The following is a 26,776-nucleotide window of genomic DNA, read 5'->3' as shown; positions in this document are numbered from 1 at the left end:
ATTAGCCTAAACCCAGTGTGGTATATATGTACTTTGACAGTGTACAAGTGTCCGCTATTGTTCCTGGGGATGCCTCCATGCCTATTTATATATCCTACCCTTCTATATTAAGCACCTTCATTCTGCTGTGGCTATCCCCTGGTATGTACATCTTATATTTGGGGATTCAGGTTTTTTCCAGTCGGCATGTTTGCTTTCCTGCATGGTAGCAGTTCGGTGCAGCGACTCGCACCACTTGTCCATTTTGTCTTGTCATGATTCTTTGCTGTCATATTTTTTGAATTGTGTATTACAATAAAGATTGTTATTTTATGTTTATCATCCAGTTATGGTCGTTTCCTCTGTGGTCTCCACCTGCTGGCAGGCAAAACTTTGCACTAACTTCTGAACAGATTAAACAGATTAAAATCCAAGATATTTAACAGATTTCATGAAGACTGTGAACTTAGTCGGATTCATATATCAGAAACCACAAAAGTCTACATGCATGTATGAACTGATTTATTAATAATAACATGCAAAGCCCAATAGATGACAATTCAGGCCATCCAGATGGAGCTTTCTGCCACTGAAATTGATATTTCCGACAGATCAACCTTGTAAGGTGGCGAGCAAGTGACGACGTATAAAGCAAAAGCTTCAACATTTCATGGAAGTGACACTCTGTCTTTACGCATCTGTATAGGATTAAAAGCACCGCATGTCCATGCCGCAGAAGAAACATTTCACACATTGTATCAAGATGAAAATAAGAGTTAAAAAAAAGAAACTTATCCCGATGGTCTTCATGGCAAAGACAGATTCAGGGTCATTGAAGCGACGTGTCCTGGATGGATCTCTTTGCACAGCCAACCTAAAGCCGGCTTTCATCTTGCCCTGAAGCCAGCAATAGTAGATTCCTTTGTCGTCGTACTCAACAGCCCGAAAGTTCAGATGGTTCCCATGATCGATAAAGACTCTCATAGATGCATTTTGCCCAATTAGATACTGTGAGCGGTAAAGCCTATCTTCATCTTTGTCCCAGGCCACCGCATGCTCTGGTTTGGCCCCTGGGCACGCAAGGCTCAGCCTGCTGCCTAGTTGGTGAGTATGTATCTGTGTGGGTACCTTGGGGACAAAAGGGATATAATCCTTCAAACTCATTACACTATGCATTAAAGAGGTAAGTTTTCCCAAAACTCCCTTCTTTTTCTGGTGGCATGGAGTCATGCAGCTCCGGATTATGATCTCAGGTCTTCTAGCGGAGACATACGGTTTGAGCTTGGATGGAACAGCTTCTGAGCCACAAGAAGTCACATTTCTCAGAGTTGTATGAAACCTGGCATTAAGGTGGTTGGTTTTGATATAGCACAAGCCTACTCTCCTCTGTTCTCCTCGCACGTCACATCGATCACACACTGTCCAATCCCAAAAAGTGGTAAAGGTCACAAAGTATTTGGTTATGTGATCCGGCTGAGGGTGACTACCTTGGTCTGTAAAGGCTACAAAAGCGTTACTGGATTCCTGAATATCAATATTGTATCCATAAAAGAAATGTTCATCTCGTGAGCCACATAAGTAATTTCCAGAATCTTCTAACTGTGCCTTAAATACAATTAGGCTGAACATCCGGATGGTAAACCTGAAGACAATTTCGAAACTGCCTTGAATTCTTTCAGAGTCAAATTGGACTGTGCCATTGAAGTCTGTGAGCACCCAGGTCTTGTTAGAACCAGTTCTCTTCTGATAGTACCACACCACAGACTTTGTTGCCTCAGGTTTGCAATGGCAAGGAAGCTCAAAGGTCATGTCTTTAAGGTAGGCAGCTGTGTCAAATATTAGGAATGCCGGGCACAGAGCAGATCTGTAGATGTCGTCTCTTTCCACAATCTCAAAAGTACTCACTGGAATTAGATAGAGCAGGACTGTAGCAGCAACACAATGGCGGAGAGGACAATAGGAAATCATCATCCTCTGCAAGGCAAATAGTTGACTGACTCAATCTTAAAAACACATCAAATCAGAACTTCTAATGACTGCTCTGTTGTTGGAAGTCACCTGAGAGACCCAACTGGCTCCTCGGAATCATCATTATGATCTAACACTCCTTTGTTAACAAGATTCTAAGTTCTAATGTACAGTACTTCTCCTTTAAGTGGTGCGCTACTTTGGACAATTTTCTTTTCTTGTTTCTGTTTTTAACGCTTACCATTTATTCTATTTAGGCTTATAATTAGAGATGAGCGAACCCCTGGATGTTCGGGTCTGGCTGAACAGTTAAAAAAAAGTACCCGAACCCCATACACTTGAAAGGGGGGCCCGAACATCCAGTGTTTGCCGGGCTCTCATGTGCATGACAGCACGGCAAACGCTGCTTCTGATCGGCGGTAAAATCATTACCACCGGTCAGAGAGTCGTGGTTCCCACGTTGTCAAATGACAGTGTGAGTGCGTAGCTGTGATGAGGTCACTGTTGCTCACTGATGCTGCACTCGCAGGAGCTCATCAGCCGACACCAGTGACCGGAGGTCAACTTTTTAACTCCGATCAAAACTTGGAGCTCACGCTGTCATTTGACAGCATGGGAACTGCGGCTGTCTGACCGGCGGTAATGATTTTACCGGCAATCAGAAGAAGTGTTTGCAGTGCTGCCAAGCACATGACAGCAGGACAAACATCCGGTGTTCGGGGGGGCTGAACCCGAACAGTAACACGAACTTCCTGGCGAAGTCTATGTTCGGTACAGACACTGAACTTTACTGTTTGAGTTCGCCCATCTCTACTTATAATGGATACCAACAGTTCCCAGAGGACAGTTGTCATCATTTAGACTAAATACAAAGTACAGCATGAAACACTATTTCTTCCATAAGAAGTGAGACAATCAGCAATGGTGGATCCCACAAATGTGAAAAAGAAGCTTACGTCAATGAGAATCACAGATGTCCCGCTTCTAAGGTCCATCCTGCATCGAGTGCCCAATTCTCCTCGTCTTCTGCTAAAAATGCATTTAAGGGGTATTCCCATCTCTAAGATCCTATCCCAATATGTAGCAGGTGTAATAATAATAATATGAGCAAATAACTCCAATTAGAAATGTAGTATAGTTCTTCTGATGAGCTATGTCGCTTACCTCATGTACAGGGCATTGAAGATAGTTTAGGCATCTGTGGTTACAACCACTAACTAACTAACTGTCACTATATGAGTGGTCGTAACCGTGGATACAACTGTAGCAAAATCACACCTGTGAGAAGATTTAGGGTATGACCACATAGGTCATATATGCAGATTCTTTGCTGGGAAATTTTGGTATTGAAAATCTGCTGCATATTAAAATTATAGGCATTGTGGATGAAACTGTATGAAATTGTATCCACGTGGCAGAGAAAATCCACAGGAAATTGACACCGATCTGCTGCAGATTTTAACTTCTTGACGACATCCAACAGACATTTAGGGCAGATGTGTGCACTTATTATATGGAAGAAGCTCAGCAGCTGAGCCCATTCCATCCTGCGGGCTGAGAGGAGAGGGTCACTTGCAATGACCATCAGCCCCACATGATGCGATTGTCATGGCAGCCAGGTGCCTACTGAAGGCCCCTGTGTCTGCCATGTTAGTTAGTGTATATGCACAAAACATGGCGGGAAAACCTGAAAAAGACTCACAAAATACTTGAACGTACAGTATTTCAAGTCTATTGTGTATATGATTAAGACATTGCAAATTCAATATATACACACAGCGGGGAAACTAAGTATTTGATGCACTACTGATTTTTCAAGTTTTCCCACCTACAAAGAATGGAGAGGTCTGTAATTTTTTATTGTAGGTACGCTTCAACTGTGAGAGACAAAATCTAACAAACAAAATCCAGAAAATCACATTACCGTATTTTTCAGACTATGAGATGCACCGGACCATAAGACGCACCATCGTTTTAGAGGAGGAAATTAGAAAAAAAATTGAAGCAAAAATGTGGTCAATTCTGTACTTAATATCCCCTACCCTGGTATATATGGTCCCCTCATCCCCATCCTGGTATGCATGGCCCCTCTCATCCCCATCCTGGCATACATGGCCCCTCTCATCCCTATACTGGTATGCATGGCCTCCTCCTCATCCCTATCCTGGTATATATGGCCCCTCTCATCCCTATCCTGGTATGCATGGCCCCTTTATACCTGTCCTGGTATGCATGCCCCCTCAGCCCTAACCTGGTATGCATGCCCCCCCCTCATCCCTACCCTGGTATATATGGCCCCCTCATCCCTATCCTGGTATGCATGGCCTCCTCCTCATCCCTATCCTGGTATATATGGCCCCTCTCATCCCTATCCTGGTATGCATGGCCCCTTTATACCTAAAAAAAACCACAACATGAAGAGCAGACTCACCAAAACCTTGTCAAATGACAAATGCACTCGCAGGGTGCAGCAGGCCCCCAATAATAAATGCTAAAGCAGCACATGTGCAAGCTACTGATGAGAGCAACCACCAATCCTGGTATGCATGCCCCCTCAGCCCTATCCTGGTATGCATGCCCCCCTCATCCCTACCCTGGTGTATATGGCCCCCTCATCCCTATCCTGGTATGCATCGCCCCTCTCATCCTCATCCTGGTATGCATGGCCCCCTCATCGTGGTATGCATGGCACCCTAAACCCTATCCTGGTATGCATTACTCTTCTCATCCTCATGCAGGTATGAATGGCCCCCTCATCCCTATCCTGGTATGCATAGCACCCCTCATCCCTATCCTGGTATGCATTGCCCCTCTCATCCTCATCCTGGTTTGCATGCCCCCCTCATCCCTATCCTGGCATGCATGGCCCACCCTGCTGGTATGCATGGCCTCCTAATCCCCATCCTGGTGTGCATGTGCCCCCTCATCCTTATCCTGGTATGCATGGCCCCTCTCATTCCCATCCTGGTGTGCATGGCCCCCTCATCTCTATCCTGGTAGGCATGTCCCCCGTATCCCTATCCTGGTATGCAGGACCCCCATCTCTGTCCTGCTATGCATGGCCCCATCCTTATCCTGGTATGATTTGCCCCCATCCCCATCCTGGTATGCAGGGCCCCAATCTCTGTCCTGGTATGCAGGACCCCTATCTTTATACTGGTGTGATTGGCCCCATCCCCATACTGGTATGCAGGGCCCCCATCTCTGTCCTGGTATGCAGGACCCCTATCTTTATCCTGGTAGGATTGGCCCCCATCCCCGTCCTGGTATGCATGGCCCCATCAGAAAAACATTAAAAAAATTATTTTCAAATTACACTTATCTTCCTGCGCTCCTACGCAGTCTTGTTCTGGTGCCAGCAGCTGCTTTATGCCTTGTAAGCAGAGCATGGCAGGGAAGTTTGTGCTGCTCACAAGCCGAAGGACAGCTGCCAGAATACTCACTGCTCCCCACGCCGGGACTATGTACGTGGAGGGCAATGAGTATTCATTGCTCTTTAGTAGCACGCAGTGTTAGCCGAAGGCTTCCTGCAGCTGCCGGGCGGTCAGGTGTCCCCACTACTAAAGGGAATGAATATTCACTGCATTCCATGGCTATGGGAGTGGAGAGCCCAGCAGCTGCAGGAAGCCTGCAGCTAACACTGTGTGCACTACTAAAGATTAGTAAACACTCACTGCCCTCCACGCACATAGTCCCGACGTGGGGAGCAGTGAGTATTCCCCGGCAGCAGCTGTCCTTCGGCTTGTATGCAACGCATGATGTCTCTGCCATGAGCTGCTTACAAGCATAAAGCAGCTGCTGGCACCGGAACAAGATGCTGCGAAGGAGCGCAGGAAGGTAAGTGTAATGGTTAATATTTTTTTAATGTTTGTTTGATGGGGCCCTGCATACCAGGATGGGGATGGGGGCCAATACTACCAGGTTAAGGATGGGGCTATGCATAACTTAATGCTATTAAAGAGAAATTAATATTCATGGCCCTCCACGCCCATGGGCGTGGAATGCAGTGAATATTCATTTCTCTTTAGCAGCGTGCACGGGATAAGTCACAGCCGCCGGCTCCTGCCTTGTGTGACCCGCTGCTCCACCCCTGCCACTCCCCCACCTCTCTACCACAGCTAGAGCAGGTATTTTCGAACTATAAGACGCACCCCCCATTTTCCTCCACATTTTTGGAGGAAAAAAGTGCGTTTTATAGTCCGAAAAATACGGTAATTATGAAAAAAATCATACAATTTTCATTTTATTGCTAGAAATAAGTATTTGACACAGTAGAAAAACAGAACTTAATATTTGGTACAGAAACCTTTGTTTGCAATTACAGAGGTCAGACAGTTCCTGTAGTTCTTGTCCAAGTTTGCACACATTGCAGCAGGAATTTTGGCCCACTTCTCCACACAGATCTTCTCCAGATCTTTTAGGTTTCAGGGCTGTCGCTGGGAAACATTGAGTTCAGCTTCCTACAAAGATTTTCTATAGGGTTTATGTCTGGAGACTGGCTAGGCCACTCCAGGACCTTGAAATGCTTTTTACAGAGCCACTCTTTATATGCCCTGGCTGTGTGTTTTGGATCATTGTCATGCTGGAAGCCCCAGCCACGACTCATCTCAGACTTTCTCAGAATCATCCTTCACAAGGTGAGATCTTGCATGGAGCCCCAGATGGTGGAAGATTGGCAGTCATCTTGTGTTTCTTCCATTTTCTAATAATTGTGCCAACAGTTGTTGCCTTCTCACCAAGCTGCTTGCCTATTATCCTATAACCCAACCCAGCCTTGTGCAGGTCTACAATTTTGTCCCTGAGGACCTTAGACAGCTCTTTGGTCTTGGCCATGGTGGAGAGGTTGAAGTGTGATTGATTGAGTGTGTGGACAGATGTCTTTTATACAGGTACCAAGTTCAAACAGGTGCAATTAATACAGGGAACGAGTGCAGAGTAGGAGGGCTTCTTAAAGTAAAACTAACAGGTCTGTGAAAGCCAGAATTCTTGCTTGTTGATAGATCACCAAATACTTATTTCATGCAATAAAATGCAATTTAAGTATTTAAAAATCATACATGATTTTTTTGTTTTTTTATTTTTAGATTCTGTCTCTCACGGTTGAAGTGTACAAAATTTTACATAACCTGGCAGAATTTTTGCTTTCTTGGCTTTTTTCCATTATGATTTAAAAAGAGAAAACCCAGTAGTTTGACAATAAATGGCTTCACCCAACCACTAACCATGAGTGGAGAAAAAGTTTTGGTGTTATTATTCATGCTCTCTGGAAAAAGGCCAAGAAAGCAAAAATTTTGCCGGGGTATGTAAACTTTTGAACACAACTGTACCTATGTCAATGCATCACCAAAACAGCAGAGTTCATATCCGAGGTGAAGCTGGATCTCATCTGGACAGAACCGGACTGCCTCCTTGACATCTGCCTTGTCACCAATGGAAATCACTTTGAACCTTTGTAGTGTATAGATAAAGCTTGAACAGACAGTGACTTTTCATGTTAATAAATCTTTGTTGCATGCTCTCGGTTATAGATACCAAGACTAGAATTTTGCAGCATCCTTTTTTGAGTCATCCATGTTATAAAATTAATGATGTAGTTCAAAACTATAACCTGTCCTGCAATAATAAGCCATCATATGGCTACATTTACGGTAAAGTCAAAGTTATGGCTCTTGGAAAGTAATGAGGGAAAAATCAAAAATGAAAAGTACCTGTGTCTCAAAGGGGTTAAAGGTAATTTGAAGGCTTTTGCTGTATACTCTGAGAGCAGCATGAGACAGGGGATGAGACACTGATTTCAGCGATGTGTCACTTATTAGGCTGTGTGCTGTTGTTTTAATACAATGAGTGTTTTCTCAGCTGTTCTCAGAAATTATCATAGCTTGGACCAAGTGCCAGCCTGCAGTCCAACCACGCCACCACTGATTAGCAGCTTACTATCAATATATAATGTACACAGAGCTGTGGTGTAGACGGGGTCAGCTTTCTGAGCTCTGCTACATGCTTCATCTGAAAACCCTGATTGTATCACAACTGCTGCATCCAGTAAACTAAGTGACACATCGCTGGAATCAAATCTTCAGAAATTATGCCACTAAATCGGCAGCGATATGTCAAGAGCATATCAGTCCCATGTGGATATACAGAATTTGAATGTGACAAGTATGGATCTAGAAAATAATAAATAAATGAAACCCAAAGTATATTAGAAAGTTGCTTTTTTATATATATTCAGCAGGAGAAAGAATTAAATCCTGTTTTTTACACGGTTCTTGGTTGAAGATTTTACAGAGTAGGCCAGCTTAGTACTATAAAATAAGTGAAGGCATTGTGGATCAGAGGAATGGTAATTGCAGGTTATTACTCATCCAAATAATGATGACAGTAATTCGCAAGTTACTTTCTTGACTCATTGACCTTATACAGAGTTATTAATTTCTTTAATGCTGATTTCAATTTACCATCTGTTTCATTTTCATCATTTACTAAAGTCGTCAGCTTCATAAACAGCCTCTGGCAGCGGTCCATCTCGTTCTTGCTCAGGAAGACCAAGTTGAGGTTGAAGCGTTGAGTCTCTGCCAAACACTGCAATATTTCCATCACATCACCCACCTGTCTGTCTTGGAGATGCTCCTCCAGCACATAGAGGAACTCTCCCAGCAGACCCGAGCACACTTCTGCACGGAAGATATGGGATAACTTCTCAGCGCCAATTTGTAATAGGAAGTCATATCTTTTCTTCGCTTCTATCCTGCGCCAATCTCGGGTAAACTGAAAAGCATTTTTTGGCTCTGACAGCGATTCCTATAATAAAGAGTAAAAGACAAGGACAAATACAAGACCTGTTGATTTTCTGACTTTGCAAAAAAAATAAAAAAACAGATGGCAAATTTCACAGCGATTTATAATTCAGGATAATTTAGTCATTTTTTATTAAAATTTTTTTGCGCCACAATTACGTTGATGGTGGGTGAGTGGTGGCACTTCCAGTAGATCAGCGCAGGGTGGCATCAGTAGATCTCAAGACTACAACAAGGTAGTGTCACCTAACGCTGTGACCAAGAGCCCAAAAATTGACTTTTTGTATCCCTTTCCTGTTTTATATAGTTCAACTACCTTTACCCGTAGATCCGTTGACAAGTGTTTTGCTTTCCCTATGACTCACAATCCAGAAACGTCAGTGGCTGGATGAAAGATGCAAGAGTCTGTCTGGATCCCAGAAACTCACTCAGCTTTTATGCACACACACTGATTACATGCAAACAGGTCACAGGTGAGGATGTTACCTTTAGTAGACATTCAAACCCATTTGTGTCAACTTCTGTGCATGTTATCAGGCCAAAATCATCAGGGTATGTGAACTTTTGATCAGGGTCATTTGGATGTTTTGGGTTGTCATTGTGATTTAAAAAGAGAAAACACAGTAGTTTGACAATAAATGGCTTCACCTAACCACTAATCATGAGGGGAGAAAAGGTTTTAGTGCTATCATTCATATTCTCTGAAAAAAGGCCAAGAAAGCAAAAATTCTGCCGGGGTATGGAAACTTTTGAGCACAACTGTACCTATGTCAAGTTTGTGCAGACAGTGCCTAAACAATATTCCAGGAGTATACAAGGCTGCAACCTCTACCCATTCTGCAGTGACCAATGGGATGCGAGCCCTAAACCGAAAACCCTCCTTCTCCATATTCTTTTAAGAGCTGTGACGGGGGACAGATAAAGTTTACACATAGCAATACAGTAAGGGTATGTGCACACGTTGCGGATTTCTTGCAGAAAATTCCTGAAGAAAACCGGAAATTTTCTGCAAGAAATCCGCATTTTTTTTTTTTGCGTTTTTTTTCCGTTTTTTTCGCGTTTTTTTAGCATTCTGCAAGCGTAATTAGCTTGCAGAATGCTAAAGTTTTCCCTGCGATCTGTAGCATCGCTTGGAAAACTGACTGACAGGTTGGTCACACTTGTCAAACATAGCGTTTGACAAGTGTGACCAACTTTTTACTATAGATGCAGCCTATGCAGCATCTATAGTAAAAGATAGAATGTTTAAAAATAATAAAAAAAATAAAAAAATGCTTATACTCACCCAGACATCTCACCGGCGTCCGTTCCGTATAGCTGGTCTGTGCGCACAGGACCTCCCGTGACGTCACGGTCACGTGAGCGGTCACATGACCGCTCACGACCAATCACAGGACAGTGACGTCATTCGGCGAGGTCCTTCAGCGCACACCAGGTACAGAAACCGAACGGCAGCGTGCGAGGAGGCGGCAAGACATCGAGGGTGAGTATAGGACTGTTTATTATTTTATTTCTTATTTTTTGACCACTTATATGGTGCCCAGTGCGTGGAGGAGAGTCTCCTCTCCTCCACCCTGGGTACCAACCGCATATAATCTGCTTACTTCCCGCATGGTGTGCACAGCCCCGTGCGGGAAGTAAGCAGATCAATGGACCCCTAGGTGTGCGGAATCCCTGCAATTCCGCATTTTTAATGAACATGTTGCTTTTTTTTCCGCTATGCGATTTTTTCGCGGAAAAAATCGCAACATTTGCACCAAAAATGCGGAATACCCTGTAAATAATAGGAGGCTTATGTAAGCGTTTTTTTTCGCGTTTTTATCACGTTTTTATAGCGAAAAAACGCGAAAAAAACGCTAACAATCCTGAACGTGTGCACATGGCCTTAGAGCCATAGAGATCGAGGTGACAGCAGCACAGTGAAAGATAGAATGGGGAACAAGGTGACAGCAGCAAAGTGAGAGCTAGAGAGGAGATTCAGGTGACAGCAGCACAATGAGTGCTAGAGAGCAGATTGAGGTGACAGCAGCACAATGAGAGCTAGAGAGCAGATTGAGGCAACAACAGGATAGTGAAAGCTAGAGAGGAGATTGAGGAAACAGCAGCAAAGTGAGAGCTAAAGAGGAGATTCAGGTGACAGCAGCACAATGTGAGCTAGAGAGCAGATTGAGGTGACAGCAGCACAATGAGAGCTAGAGAGCAGATTGATGTAACAGCAGCAAAGTGAGAGCTAGAGAGCAGATTGAGGTGACAGCAGCACAATGAGAGCTAGAGAGCAGATTGAGGTAACAACAGGATAGTGAAAGCTAGAGAGGAGATTGAGGAAACAGCAGCAAAGTGAGAGCTAGAGAGGAGATTCAGGTGACAGCAGCACAATGAGAGCTAGAGAGCAGATTGAGGTGACAGCAGTACTGTGAGCACCAGAGAGGAGCTTGAGGAAACAGCAGCAAAGTGAGAGCTAGAGGGGAGATTAATGGGACAGCAGGGTAGTTAAAGCTAGAAAGGGAGATCAAGGTAGCAGCGCACAGTGAGAGCCAGAGAGGTAATCGAGGTATCAGCACCACAGTAAGAGCCTGGGAGAAGACTGAGCTGATAGCAGCACAATGAGAGAAAAGAGATTTAACAGAGAGACAGCAGTATAAATAGTTGTGGTTAGTGGTAAGTTATGGTTTATTAAATGGATTTGCTGTACCCTGATAGCTGTGGTAGTTCGGCTCACTCGGCTGCACAAGAAGGTAGCCAACTGAACACTGTCTCTTTAAAGGGAATCTGTCACCCCATTTTAGGCCTATAAGCTAAGGCCACCGCCATCTGGGGCTTATCTACAGCATTCTATAATGCTGTAGATAAGCCCCCGATGTATCCTGAAAGGTAAGAAAAACAAGTTATATTATACTCACCCAGGGGCGGTCCGGACTGATGGGTGTCGTGGTCCGGGGCCGGCGCCTCCCATCTTCATACGATCACGTCCTCTTCTTTGCTTCCTGCTGCGGCTCCGGCGCAGGCGTACTTATCTGCCCTCAACTGATATAGCACTGATATAGTGCTGGGCAACTCACCTAATCTAATAGTATGGGCGTCACTAATGGGCTGTGAGCATTACCTGTGTGTGACCTGCGCTCTATACAAGCCTTTTTTGTGTGCAATTTTAATATAAGCAATCACCCCCTCCATGAATTAGTAGGTTGTGAGTGGTTTTCTCATTAGTATTTTGCACCTGTATTGCCTCCATCTTTATTATATGGGTTTGCTGCATCTTGCATTAGCTTTCGTGACCTGGGTAGATACAGTGCCTTGCGAAAGTGTGAAGTTGAACAAAATTTATTAGTTATTTAAAATTTTTGTGGAAACTCAAAAACTGAAAGTGGGGCGTGCAATATTATTCGGCCCCTTTAACTTAATACTTTGTTGCACCACCTTTTGCTGCGATTACAGCTGCAAGTCGCTTGGGGTATGTCTCTCAGTTTTGTAGATCGAGAGACTGAAATTCTTGCCTATTCTTCCTTGGCAAACAGCTCGAGCTCAGTGAGGTTTGATGGAGATCGTTTGTGAACAGCAGTTTTCAGCTCTTTCCACAGATTCTCGATTGGATTGAGGTCTGGACTTTGACTTAGCCATTCTAACACCTGGATACGTTTATTTGTGAACCATTCCAGTGTAGATTTTGCTTTATGTTTGGGATCATTGTCTTGTTGGAAGACAAATGTCCGTCCCAGTCTCAGGTCTTTTGCAGACTCCAACAGGTTTTCTTCAAGAATGGTCCTGTATTTGGCTCCTTCCATCTTCCCATCAATTTTAACCATCTTCCCTGTCCCTGCTGAAGAAAAGAAGGCCCAAACCATGATGCTGCCACCATGTTTGACAGTGGGGATGGTGTGTTCAGGGTGATGAGCAGTATTGCCTTTACGCCAAACATATTGTTTGGCATTGTTGCCAAAAAGTTCGATTTTGGTTTAATCTGACCAGAGCACCTTCTTCCACATGTTTGGTGTGTCTCCCAGGTGGCTTGTTGCAAACTTTAAATGAAAATTGTTATGGATAGCTTCGAGAAATGGCTTTCTTCTTGCCACTCTTCCATAAAGGCCAGATTTGTGCAGTGTACGACTGATTGTTGTCCTATGGACAGACTGTCCCACCTCAGCTATAGATCCCTGCAGTTCCTCCAGAGTGATCATAGGCCTCTTGGCTGCATCTCTGATCAGTCTTCTCCTTGTTTGAGATGAAAGTTTGTAGGGAAAGCCGGGTCTTGGTAGATTTGCAGTGGTATGATACTCCTTCCATTTCAATATGATCGCTTGCACAGTGCTCCTTAAGATGTTTAAAATTTTGGAAATCGTTTTGTATCCAAATCCAGCTTTAAACTTCTCCACAACAGTATCACGGACCTGCCTGTTGTGTTCCTTGGTCTTCATGATGCTCTCTGTGCTTCAAACAGAACCCTGAGACTATCACAGAGCAGGTGCATTTATACGGAGACTTGATTACACACAGGTGGATTATATTTATCATCATTAGGCATTTAGGACAACATTGGATCATTCAGAGATCCACAATGAACTTCTGGAGTGAGATTGCAGCACTGAAAGTAAAGGGGCCGAATAATATTGCACGCCCCACTTTTCCGTTTTTGAATTTCCACAAAAATTTTAAATAACCAATAAATTTCGTTCAGCTTCACAATTGTGTTCCACTTGTTGTTGATTCTTCACCAAAAATTTATATTTGGTATTTTTATGTTTGAAGCATGATATGTGGGAAAAGTTTGAAAAGTTCTACAGGGCCAAATACTTTCGCAAGGCACTGTAAATACTGTTGCCCTTTTTGCTGTGTAAATTGTTGAATTTTGGGGGAATTTTAATTCCTCTTTTTGTGGCTTTGCTTTTAATGTTACTGTGTGGGGAGTAATGTTTGTGGGCAGTGCAAAGATTAATGGCAGGAGTCAAAGCATCTGGACTGTGCATAAGCATAAGAGGGAGAACCTCAGCTTTATGTACTGCCACTGACAACTGGCAGAAGCAAAGTCCCATCCTCGCTCCTGGTATCCGTCTCTACTTCTCTGTTACTAGAGGCAGATGTACCCTAACAACAGACAGTGGACTGCAAGTACGGGAGACACCTAATGGAGGGCACTTTAGGGATTTTTTACAGGAGTAAGACAACATTTTCTGTAAGTAATGTGGTTTACATTTTTGCCACCGAGTGTATAGACTATGAATATTAAGTTTATTAAAAGGACAGTGGCCATTTAATATAAGGTGAAATTGTGCATAACACAGGTAAAACATCATCACTATAGATCCTATTACAACCCCAAAACTAGAGACTGTAGATTGGTAAGGTTATGGCCTAACATGAGACTCAACCCTTTGCCTCTAAATCAGGATAATTTATATTTTACACAGACAATGATGCCACCCTCGGAGTTGGGGAATCCATTGAAGCAAGCGAGAACTGGATGGAGCCCCCTCCTCTGTGCAATACTATTGCACTGGTGTGTAGTGATGTCATTTCCCTCGATTTGACATATGCCTTACACAATATGGCTGCCTGTGCATTACAGAGAAGCCCTTTAAATAAATAATAGTCTATTCTTTTCTTAAAAGGAGTGAGCGTTCACTGTGACAATTTGCTAATCAAGCAAAGGTAAACCACAGTGCGGGAGCTGCGAATTGCTGGAGGTAATCAAATGGATACATCTGGATTACAAGAGAAGATGGAGTTTCAAATCATGTCATAAAGAAAAGAGCCGCGTGGCTGGGACAAGCAGATGTAATCAATTTCTGTTTCCGCCTCACCTGTAACACGGCACAAGCTGGCTCTTCGGACGAGCAGCTTGTTGTGGCAGTCGGGTTCCATGGCTGCTTCCTATCGCCTCCAATCTTGTCCTTCCGCTCCAAGGGTTTCAGGTTAGAAGCCGCTACAATATCTCTGCGGAGAACAAATGAAAGTGGAATCTATTGTAGAAATGAAAAAGTTTAATCTAGCAAAAAGGACATCAAACTTTTCTGGAATTTCCACAGGTAAAAAAGAAAGAAATGAACTAGTTGTATTATAATACAGTTGGCTTGCTTGCTCCGGAGTTTTGCCTACAAGATAGCCAAGTCAATACACTGACCAATAAAAATCTACTGTCTTTTGTGTCTACAGCTCCTGTGCAGACTTATGTGTGTTCATGGTGATCTGATGCTGATACAGATAGTTCCAGAAATATTCGGACAGTGACCGAATCTTTGTGATTTCGGCTCTGCAGGACCCTATTTTAGATTTCAAATAAAACAACTGAGATACAATTGAAGCGTAGACTTTCAGGCTTAAATAAAGGGGTTCAACAAAAATATTCTGTGAAGCGTTTAGGAATTGCAACCATTTTTCGACAAAGCCTCCTCGTTTCAGGGGCTGAAAAGTAATTGGACACATTAAGTTTCTCATAAATAATATGTTCATACTTAATACTTTGTATAGAATCCATTGCAGGCAATGACTGCGTGAAGTTTGGAAGCCATGGACGTCACCAAACACTGGGTTTCCTCCTTTGTGATGCTTCGCCACCTTTACTGTAGCTGACTTCCGTTGCTGCTTGTTTGTGGGTCTTAATTACCTTAAATTTTGTCTTAATCATGTGACATGCTGCTTGTTCGGGTTGAGATCTGGAGATTGATTTGGCCATTGCAGAATATTCCATTTCTTTGCCTTAACCCCTTCACCCCCGAGCCTGTTTTCACCTTCTTGACCAAGCCAAACTTTACACTTTATGTGGTAATAACTCTAGAACACTTCAATGTATCCCACTGATTCGGCGTCTGTTTTTCGTGACACATTGTACTTAATGGTAGTGGTAAATTTAGGCTGATACTTTTTGCGTTTTTTTGTGAAAATATCGGATTTTTGTGAAAAAACTTTCAAACTTTTAATTTTTATGCCATTAAACCAGATGTAATATAATTTTTGAAACATATTTTTTTTTGGTTAGGAAATTAGATGGGTTAACAAAATATACAAATTCAGTTTTTTTAGAGACCACCTCACATTTTAAGTGACTTTGGAGAGCCTATATGACAGAAAATACCCAAAAGTCACAGCATTCTAAAAACTGAACCCCTCAAGGTACTCAAAACTACATTCAAAAAGTTTATTAACCCTTCAGGTGCTTCACAAAAATAAAACAATGTGGAAGAAAAAAAAATGAAAATTTTACTTTTTCCCCACAAAAAATTTGCTTTAGCCCCAAATTTGTCTTTTTCACAAGGGTAACAAGAGAAAAATCGACCATACAGTTTGTTGTGCAATTTCTACTGAGTACACCGATACCCCATATCTGGGGGGAAACGGCTGTTTTGGCAGCAGGGCTCAGAAGGGAAGGAGCACTATTTGACTACATTTTAGAGTGCAAAATTGTCTGAAATCTATAGAGGATGCCATGTTGTGTTTGCAGAGCCCCTGATGTGCCTAAACAGTGGAAAACCCTCAGAAGGGACCCCATTTAGGAAACTAGACCCTGCAAGGAATTTATCTAGAGGTGTGGTGAGCAGCTTAAAATCACAGATGCTTCACAGAATTTTATAACGCGGAGCTGTAAAAATGAAAAAAAATACATTTTTCCCACCAAAATGGTGTTTTTGCCACAAAGTTTTAATTTTCACAAGTTTAACAAATGAAAACATACCATTTTTATTTACACTAGTCTTTTTGTTTTATTCCACTTTTTATTCAGCGGTATGATGAAAAAGAATAGTTTTTGACTTTTTATTTTTGTATTTTCTTACTAAAAGTGTTAACTAGTGTGACAGTTTTATAGATCAGATCGTTCCGAATGCAGGGATACCAAATAGGTGTACTTTTTTGTTTATTTTTGTTTTTACGTAAAAATATGTACTTATGGGTCATTGTCCATCTGTACTGTGAAGCGCTCCCCAATGAACCTTGCGGCATTTTTGTTGAATCTGAGCAGATAGTATCGCCCTGCACACTTCAGAATTCATCCGGCTGCTTCTCTCTTGGGTCTACGGACCAGGACATGCGACAGGGCGTTTCCTCCAGCCACGTCTAGATGAGGCGGAATGCCCTTCGTAGCATTCCCTATGTAGCACCATATGGTGCATTTTTTCAAATAGGACCCTCCCTTGGTGTCCTTATGTTACTGGAGATTAACCAATAGCTCCTTCCAGAACTCCCCAGTAAGTAAATAATGCTAAATTGACGCACACGATTGATTGGGTTGGATTTCATTGAGGGTATAACTATGCTAATGATATGAGATAGGATGGATAATGTACCCATTCTAAATTTTATACGTGCATATGCAAGATTGTCCTTGTGCCCTTTACCTTTTATTTATGTATATGTATCTATATAAGTGTATATATATTAATAACTACCCCTTCAGCAGTATTTGGTTTATTTATCTAGTGTTCCCATGGTAATGGAGGTTGGACCAATAAGAGGAAATAAGGGGAGCAGTCTACAACTGACTTACTTTTGTGTCATTTGACTTCTTTTTGGCTTGATAAAGGCCCAGCATGGCCTGAAACGTTGCTATCGCTTTTCCTTTTACACTGGTGTCAATAAAACTTTTTGAAGGAGATTACGCTGTACTTTGGATTTTTGGATTGTTAGCCTCAGTCTTCAATCAATAAACACAGGTGATCCGACACAATGCCATTGGAAGCCATGCATTCCCATACCATCAAACTGCCTCCACCATGTTTTACAGAGGATGTGGTGTGCTTTGGATCATGAGCCGTTCCAAGCCTTCTCCATACTTTCTTCTTCACATCATTCTGGTACAGGTTGATCTTAGTTTCCTCTGTCGAAAGAATGTTTTTCCTGAACTGTGTTGGCTTCTTTAAATGTTTTTTGGCACAGTCTAATCTGACCTTTCTATTTTTAAGGCTGACTAATGGTTTTCACCTTGTGGTTAAGCCTCTGTATTTGCTCTCATGAAGTCTTCTCTTTATGGTAGACTTAGATACCGAAACACCCAGTTCCTGGATAGTGTTCTTCACTTGGGTGGATGTTGTGAAGGGGTTTTTCTACATCATAGGAGGGATTCTGAGGTCATCCACCACTGTTGTCTCCCGTGGACGTTGAGACCTTTTTCCCAAGCTCACCAGAATGTTTCTATTTTTGCAGAATGTACCAAACAATTGATTTGGCCCCTCCTAACATTTCTGCTATCACTCTTCTTTTTGTTAGCCTAATGATGGTCTGTTTCACTTCTACACTATGTTCCAAATTATTATGCAAATTACATTTTTATCGTATTTTCCTAAATGGTCGGTGCAAATGACAGTCAGTCTAATAAAAGTCATCACCCGTTAGATTATACATCGAATTTTATTGAAGAAACCTCCCAATGATAACAGTATAGTCTCCAAAATGAATAAAAACTTAAAATGCACTGTTCCAAATTATTAGGCACAGTAGAATTTCTAAACATTTGATATGTTTTAAAGAACTGAAAATGCTCATTTGTGGAATTTGCAGCATTAGGAGGTCACATTCACTGAACAGAAAAGCTGTTTAACGCCAAAACATCCTAACAGGCCAAGTTACATGTTAACATAGGAGCCCTTCTTTGATATCACCTTCACAATTCTTGCATCCTTGTGAGTTTTTGGAGAGTTTCTGCTTGTCTTTCTTTGCATGTAGTCAGAATAGCCTCCCAGAGCTGCTGTTTTGATGTGAACTGCCTCCCACCCTCATAGATCTTTTGCTTTATGATACTCCAAAGGTTCTCTATAGGGTTGAGGTCAGGGGAAGATGGTGGCCACACCATGAGTTTATCTCCTATTATGCCCATAGCAGCCAATGACTCAGAGGTATTCTTTGCAGCATGAGATGGTGCATTGTTATGCATGAAGATGATTTTGCTCCTGAAGGCACGTTTCTGCTTTTTATACCATGGAGGAAAGTTGTTAGTCAGAAACTCTATATACTTTGCAGAGGTCATTTTCACACCTTCAGGAACCTTAAAAGGCCCCACCAGCTGGTTCCCCATGATTCTGGCCCAAAACATGACTCCTCCACCTCCTCGTTGACGTTGCAGCCTTGTTGGGACATGGTGGCCATCCACCAACCATCCACTACTCCATCCATCTGGACCATCCAGGGTTGCTCAACACTTATCAGTAAATAAGACTGTTTGGAAATTAGTTTTCATGTATATGTGGGCCCAATGCAACCATTTCTGCTTGTGAACACTGTTTAAGGGTGGCCGAATAGTAGGTTTATGCACCACAGCAAGCCTTTGAAGGAGCCTACACCTTGAGATTCGAGGGACTCCAGAGGCACCAGCAGCTTCAAATATCTGTTTGCTGCTTTGTAATGGCTTTTTAGCAGCTGCTCTCTTAATCTGATGAACTTGCCTGGCAGAAATCTTCCTCATTATGCCTTTATCAGCACAAACAGATCTGTACTCAGATACAGCCACAAATCTCTTAACAGTGCAATGATCACGCTTAAGTTTTTGGGAAATTTCTAATGTTTTCATCCCTTCACCAAGGCATTTGTTATGGTTCTGGTGGTTAGGAACACATGAACTGACCAGATAAGTAAACCAAAAATAAGGACAAGCTCTGGGAATGTGGGAACTTTACTGACCGCAATCCTGATCCTATCAAACACACACTATAGGCAGCCGTGGAGCGTACCTGACTCGGCCTAGACGCCTCTTCACAGCCTGAGAAACTAGCTACCCCTAGAGAGAAACAAAGCCTCACTTGCCTCAGAGAAATTTTCCCCAAAGTGAGAGCAGCCCCCCACAAATAATAACGGTGAGATAAGAGGAAAACACAAACATAGAAATTAAAACAGGTTTTAGCAAATGAGGCCCGCTAATAACTAAATAGTCAGAAGATAGCAAGGAATCTGTGCGGTCAGTATAAAATACTACAAAAATTATCCACGCAGAGAATACAAAAAGACCCCCACACCGACTCACGATGTGAGGGGCGCAACTCCGCACCCCAGAGCTTCCAGCTAGCAATCAAATAGCATATAAGCAAGCTGGACTGAACTCATCATATACTGAGAAACATTTTCAAATAGCAATAAGCAAAAATAGACTAGCATGAACTTAGCTTCTCCACGAGGAGACAGGTCACAAGGGAAGTCCCAGAGAGATCTGAACCAGTACTGAATACAACGACAGCAGGCAACAAGTAAAGGTCCAGGTGGAGTTAAATAGGCAGCAAGCCTAGCAGGAAACGAGGCAGCTGGAGTCCAGCTACAGACCAGCCATAACACTCAAAGCCACCAGAGGGAGCCCATGAACAGAACTCACAAAGTACCACTCATGACCACAGGAGGGACCCGAGAACGGAATTCACAACAGGCATTGCCCTATTTGATGCTTTTCAGCAGCAGAGAGATCCTTTTTCTTTCCCATGTTACTTGAAAACTGTGACCTACTTCATAATGTGGAACATCATTTTTAACTTTAATTAGAATCATCTGGAAAACCAATTATCACATGTGTTTAAGATTGATTTCAGTGATCCATTGAGCCCTGAGACACAATACCATCCACGAGTTTATTTGAAAAACAAAACAATTAAATCTTTATGACACTTAAATCCAATTTGCATAATAATTTGGAACACAGTGTATTGAGACCTCCTTTGACCACGTGTTCTGGGTCCACAACAAAAGCTTCCAAATGCAAATGTCAATCTCCAGACATTTGCTTATGTAATAAATGGGTTAACAAGGAAAAAGCCTATGCAGACCATTAACCTCTTTACGACCTATGAAGTATAGGTACATCATAGGACGCCTGCCCGTTTTATGCTCCGGTGACCAGCCTGCAACTTTTCCACCACATGTCAGCTGATTTCATTAGCTGACAAATGCCCCAACAGCTGTGGGTAGATTCGTGATCCAACCACGGCTGTTAACATGTTACATTTTGCTGTCAATCTCTGACAGTGGCATTTAACATGATAGCGTCAGAAGTGCGTAATTAGCTCCGCCCATCGGCACTCGTCTCCCATGACCAATGGGTTGGCATGACAACCCAGGGTCTGCAGGAGCCCCCTGTGGTTGTCATTGCCGGATTGCTATGAGTGCCGCCATGCTAAAGCCTTGCTATGTGTAGCAGAGGCGATCGGATGATAGCAGCTTTTAGTCTCCCATGGAAACTATTGAAGCCAGTAAAAAGTTTTAAAAAAAAGTTTCTAAAAATATTTTTTTTAAAAATGAAAAAGTTCAAATCACCCCCTTTTGCCCCATTCAAAATATAACAATAAAAAAAATTCATATTTGATATCACCGCGTTGAGAAATGCCCAATCTATCAATAGAAAAACAGAATTAACTCAAATGGTAAACGGTGGAACGAGAAAAAGAATCAAAATACTGGAATGACGTTTATTTGGTCGCCAAAACATTGCATTAAAATGCCAAAACGAGTGATCAAATCATCATATTTACCCCAAAATGGTATCAACTCGGAGTGCAAAAAATAAGCCCTCAACTAGCCCCAGATCCTGAAAAATGGAGACGCTACGAATCTCGTAAAATGGTGACAATTTTTCATTTTTTTTTCAAAATGTATTTCATCATTTATCATAAAAAACAATCTATACATGTTTGATGTCTGTGAACTTGTAATGACCCAGGGAATCATAATGGCCGGTCAGTTTTAGTATTTAGTGAACATGGTAAAAAAATAATTGTGGAATTGCGCTTTCTTTGCAATTTCACAGCACTTTGAATTTTTTTCCCATTTCTAGTACACAATATGGTAAAACCAATGGTGTTGTTCAAAAGTACAATGTGTCCCGCAAAAAACAAGCCATCACATGGCCATATTGACAGAAAAATAAAAAAAGTTATGGCTCTGGGAAGAAGGGGAGCAAAAAACAAAAACAGAAAACCCAAGGTGGTGAAGGGATACGGGGCTTTGAGATAACTGTCCATTTACTTTTGTTCTCTTGAAAAAGAGGTAGCTACATACTAAAGAGCTGTAATTACTAAACCTTTTAATCTAATTATGTTGTGAGTACCCTAAAATTAAAACTGCGAGTCTGCACTTTAAGCCCATATTGATGATAATACATTATCTTCACTAGAGATGAGTGAATATGTTCGGCTCCCTTCTTATTCGGCAAGCCATAGCGCTTGCTGAAGAAGCTGCAGCGGTAACCCTGATACCTGGAGCGCTCCTGATAATCAGGTGTCCGGTGCCGCAGCTGCATGTGTCGCCGCTGTGTGACAGTCACAACACATGCATGGAGAGCCTGTTTGTTTTGATTGTCACATAGCGGCGACACATGCAGCTGCGGCACCGGACACCTGATTATCAGGAGCGCTCCAGGTATCCGTGTTCCCGCTGCAGCTTCTTCAGTAAGCGCTATAGCTTGCCGAATAAGGAGAGAGACAACGATGTTCACTCATCTCTAATATTCACTATCTTTTGGTAAACAGTTAAAATGCCCAAACTGTCCAAATATTTCTGGACCTATCTGCACTCTTCGGCCCAATCTGACATAGTGGTGAGACACAATTATATGTGTTGGGCAGTAGCGCTGCCGAGGCAAATATATGATGCCCAGATTGTCAGGGAGAATAGAACCTGTGCATCATATTGAAGAGAACACTAGACAGTCTATGGAGCATTGCGGTTCCGTTCTGTACTCATTTATATTCAGCCACCGAAAGAGGTGGTAACAGTTGATCTACTTTCGGACCCTCACAAACTGATTTCAATGTCTCATCAATATAGAAATAACAGTTGTCCACTATAAGAGGCTTTTTTACATATACAGTCATGGCCAAAAGTATTGACACCCCTGCAATTCTGTCAGATAATACTCAGTTTCTTCCTGAAAATGATTGCAAACACATTCTTTGGTATTATTATCTTCATTTAATTTGTCTTAAATGAAAAACCATAAAAGAGAATGAAGCAAAAGCAAAACATTGATCATTTCACACAAAACTCCAAAAATGGGCCAGACAAAAGTATTGGCACCCTCAGCCTAATACTTGGTTGCACAACCTTTAGCCAAAATAACTGCGACCAACCGTTTCCAGTAACCATCAATGAGATTCTTACAATGCTCTGCTGGAATTTTAGACCATTCTTCTTTGGCAAACTGTTCCAGGTCCCTGATATTTGAAGGGTGCCTTCTCCAAACTGCCATTTTTAGATCTCTCCACAGGTGTTCTATGGGATTCAGGGTCTGGACTCATTGCTGGCCACCTTAGAAGTCTCCAGTGCTTTCTCTCAAACCATTTTCTAGTGTTTTTTGAAGTGTGTTTTGGGTCATTGTCCTGCTGGAAGATCCATGACCTCTGAGGGAGACCCAGCTTTCTCACACTGGGCCATACATTATGCTGCAAAATTTGTTGGTAGACTTCAGACTTCATAATGCCATGCACACGGTCAAGCAGTCCAGGGCCAGAGGCAGCAAAGCAACCCCAAAACATCAGGGAACCTCCCCCATGTTTGACTGTAGGGACCGTGTTCTTTTCATTGAATGCCTCTTTTTTTCTCCTGTAAACTCTATGTTGATGCCTTTGCCCAAAAAGCTCTACTTTTGTCTCATCTGACCAGAGAACATTCTTCCAAAACGTTTTAGGCTTTTTCAGGTAAGTTTTGGCAAACTCCAGCCTGGCTTTTTTATGTCTCGGGGTAAGAAGTGGGGTCTTCCTGGGTCTCCTACCATACAATCCCTTTTCATTCAGACGCCGACGGATAGTACGGGTTGACACTGTTGTACGCTCAGACTGCAGGGCAGCTTGAACTTGTTTGGATGTTAGTCGAGGTTCTTTATCCAACATCCGCACAATCTTGCGTTGAAATCTCTTGTCAATTTTTCTTTTCCGTCCACATCTAGGGAGGTTAGCCACAGTGCCATGGGCTTTAAACTTATTGATGACACTGCGCACGGTAGACACAGGAACATTCAGGTCTTTGGAGATGGACTTGTAGCCTTGAGATTGCTCATGCTTCCTCATAATTTGGTTTCTCAAGTCCTCAGACAGTTCTTTGGTCTTCTTTCTTTTCTCCATGCTCAATGTGGTACACACAAGGACACAGGACAGAGGTTGAGTCAACTTTAATCCATGTCAACTGGCTGCAAGTGTGATTTAGTTATTGCCAACACCTGTTAGGTGCCACAGGTAAGTTACAGGGGCTGTTAATTACGCAAATTAGAGAAGCATCACATGATTTTTCAAACGGTGCCAATACTTTTGTCCACCCCCTTTTTTATGTTTGGTGTGGAATTATATCCAATTTGGCTTTAGGACAATTCTTTTTGTGTTTTTTCATTTAAGACAAATAAAATGAAGATAATAATACCAAAGAATTTGTGTTTGCAATCATTTTCAGGAAGAAACTGAGTATTATCTGACAGAATTGCAGGGGTGTCAATACTTTTGGCCATGACTGTATTACATATATATACACATATATGCATTGACCAGAGGAAAACATTATGTTACATACCTGAACTCCTCGTAAGATGCCACTTTTTGGTGAATTGCGCGAAATTTAGCAGCATTCTCCCTCTGATACTTCTCGTCTGCAGCCACGGCATTGGCCAACTCCCGCTCCAACTCCCGAAAATCAAGCACTTCTGTATCCATTGCTAAGTCAGTAAAATAGAAGTGTTAGGGTATGTCTCCACGGTACGTATGGGCGGCGGTATCGCGCTAAGCCCCGCCCCCTTAATGGGACGCGATCATGCCGGATGTGTTAACTCTTCACATCCGGGATGATCGCTCTCTCCCATAGGGCCCTATGATATGCCTTGCCTTGTCCCCGCAAGGTGTACGGGCATGCTGCGATCTGAAAAGACGCGCAGCATGTCCGTAGTCGCAGGGCCGCCGCGTGCGGGTTTCCATGCATAGTGGAGACAGGATTTCATCAAATCCCCTCCACTATGCAGGAACATCTGGACGCTGCTTGTTTGACGCTGCAGCGCTGCGCAGCGTCAAACAAGCAGCGTTTCCTGAACGTGGAAACATACCCTTATGGTTCTCCGCAAATCTCATGACATGCAAATAAGACAACGTTGCACGTTATTTGAAAAAAAAAGACAAAGACACCTGTCTACTGGGATAAATGTTGTAATATCTCGTTACTCAAGCACGCTCGGGTGTCCTCCGAGTATTTTTTAGTGCTCGGAGATTTAGCTTTTCTTGCCGCAGCTGAATGATTTACACCTGTTATCCAGCATAAGTACATGTGGGGGTTGCCTGGTGGCTACGGAATCTCCACATGTACTTATGCTGGCTAACAGATGTAAATCATTCAGCTGCGGCGATGAAAACTAAATCTCCGAGCACTAAAAAATACTCGGAGGACCCCCGAGCATTAGTAAATTATTAAAGTCTCATTTGTGTCACAATAAATAAAATAATGGCTAAAGTACAAAAAAAATTAATCACACAAACATTTTAAAAATTTCATCTGATTTTCACATAGAAAAAAAGGCCGTTTTCCATTCATATTGTCATCCATATGGCATCAGGTGTTATACATGCTGGCCCTTGTTTTTTGCATTGCTTTAGTTTCTTGTGCCCAGTACATTTGGGGGGGGTGCACCTTTATCAAGGTAAGTCACTAGAGGTAGGGCTCATCCAGACATCATTTCTTCTCGTACGAGTGCTAACCGTGGATTTCACGGTGATTGGCTGTAGAGCTGTCCACACACCGCTGCTGTCAATCAACAAAGATTGGAGCAGCAGGTGAGGCGCGGAGTTGGACCCGGGGAGGGTAAGTAAATCTCAGTTGGCTATTTTATACATCATTGAGCCTGTGGGATAAACAATTTTGAAAAAGGATAACCCATTTAAGTGTATATTTAAAAATATTTGATCACTTTATTTTTTTTTATCACAATCTAAATATAAACAAATTGTGCAATAGGAAGGGACTTATAGATATATAGTGATAACCTCAGCACAGATAATGAGATTTGCTGCAAATTGATTTATTTTCACCTGGCACCAACAGATATTGTCCAACATTTCCACCAGCTCTTTATCAGGGTCATCTGTCTGGATAGTGGCCGAGTGCGCGTATATGGAGCCGGATGTGTAACATAAAAACCTGATTTAAACAATAAGGCATTTTCTGATAACACACTCCCTTTAAAGGCATGCCAGTATGAGGAGACTTAAAAGCCTTGCATGCTCCTCTGGGAAATTAAATATGCAAATTGCCTCTTCAGAGAGGAAGGGGACTAGACCTCCAGCGCCAACTATTGGAAGCAGCGATCTTAAAAGTCAATATTGACTCCTGCAATATGACTTAGGATAAAAGCCAAAGCAGTATCTCAATTTGCAGACATGGTGTTTCGAGCTGTTGGCCCTCGTCAGTGCAACGTATGAGAACGGATTTGGCTAGGTGAGAGGCTAAGGCTGCCGTCACACTCATGTAACGTTTTTTGGTCCCGACGGTCCGACACAACACGGCACAACCGTCGCACGACGGGTGCGACGTGTGTCAATGCGTCGCAAATGCGTCGCTAATGTTAGTCAATGCAGAAAAAACGCATCCTGCAAGCACTTTTGCAGGATGCCTTTTTTAGGCAAAACGACGCATTGCGACGTATTGCAGTTAACGCTAGTGTGAAAGTAGCCTAAGGGTCAATAATGACTTGTAGCATTGCTGCTTCCACCAGGCGGCGCTAGAGTTCTAGCTGAAGAGACTATTTGCACCTTGAAATGCCCAATATGTCTGGAAATATCCCAGCAGTGCGCAGGGCTCAGGTGATACGCTGCATCTACGGTGGCATCCTTTCAGAATATCATTGGAAGCCGGGGTTTGCACTTCTGGTGACAATGTAATCTGTTACTCTCATGCATGTGCCGGGGCCTATGTCAGTAATACTCCAGGAGTTATAGGGACAAGTATAGAAAGAAGGAGCTTTCCACATAACAGCACCTTCTTACCTTACAGCTCCTTGTTCATTTCAGCAGGAACGCTATCACCATAGTAACAAAACTTCTCGCCTTCCATTCGACCAATCAGAAAGCAGTAGCGTCACGGCAGCGGCCTCCGGTACTTCCGTATTTTTA

At 42.7% G+C, this 26,776-nt stretch overlaps 2 protein-coding genes across 2 annotated transcripts; both read right to left on the bottom strand.

Annotated features, from left to right (window-relative positions):
- Positions 1-492: 492 nt before the first annotated feature.
- Positions 493-2,060, bottom strand: FAM187A (family with sequence similarity 187 member A). Its single transcript, XM_077257721.1, has one exon. The coding sequence runs from the start codon at positions 1,948-1,950 to the stop codon at positions 688-690; it is 1,263 nt and encodes a 420-aa protein (XP_077113836.1). The 5' UTR covers positions 1,951-2,060; the 3' UTR covers positions 493-687.
- A 6,087-nt stretch (positions 2,061-8,147) lies between these two features.
- DNAAF19 (dynein axonemal assembly factor 19) lies at positions 8,148-26,760 on the bottom strand. Its single transcript, XM_077252609.1, has 4 exons — positions 26,651-26,760; positions 24,198-24,339; positions 14,540-14,672; positions 8,148-8,748 (listed from the first exon to the last, which is right to left on the bottom strand). The coding sequence occupies exons 2-4, from the start codon at positions 24,335-24,337 to the stop codon at positions 8,341-8,343; spliced, it is 681 nt and encodes a 226-aa protein (XP_077108724.1). The 5' UTR covers positions 24,338-24,339; positions 26,651-26,760; the 3' UTR covers positions 8,148-8,340.
- Between the last annotated feature and the right edge of the window lie 16 nt (positions 26,761-26,776).

This window comes from Ranitomeya variabilis, chromosome 4, assembly GCF_051348905.1.
Source record: "Ranitomeya variabilis isolate aRanVar5 chromosome 4, aRanVar5.hap1, whole genome shotgun sequence".
NCBI lineage: Eukaryota > Metazoa > Chordata > Amphibia > Anura > Dendrobatidae > Ranitomeya > Ranitomeya variabilis.
This window is presented reverse-complemented; position numbering and strand designations above follow the sequence as displayed.

Bases quoted from the DNA above. Each gene is read 5' to 3' on its own strand.
- FAM187A (XM_077257721.1), bottom strand. From the start codon at position 1,950: ATGATGATTTCCTATTGTCCTCTCCGCCATTGTGTTGCTGCTACAGTC.
- DNAAF19 (XM_077252609.1), bottom strand. From the start codon at position 24,337: ATGGATACAGAAGTGCTTGATTTTCGGGAGTTGGAGCGGGAGTTGGCC. The intron at 14,673-24,197 runs GTATGTAACATA...TGTTCTCCGCAG, and splicing joins GCATCTTACGAGGAGTTCAG to AGATATTGTAGCGGCTTCTA. The intron at 8,749-14,539 runs GTGAGGCGGAAA...TCTTTATTATAG, and splicing joins CAGCTTGTGCCGTGTTACAG to GAATCGCTGTCAGAGCCAAA.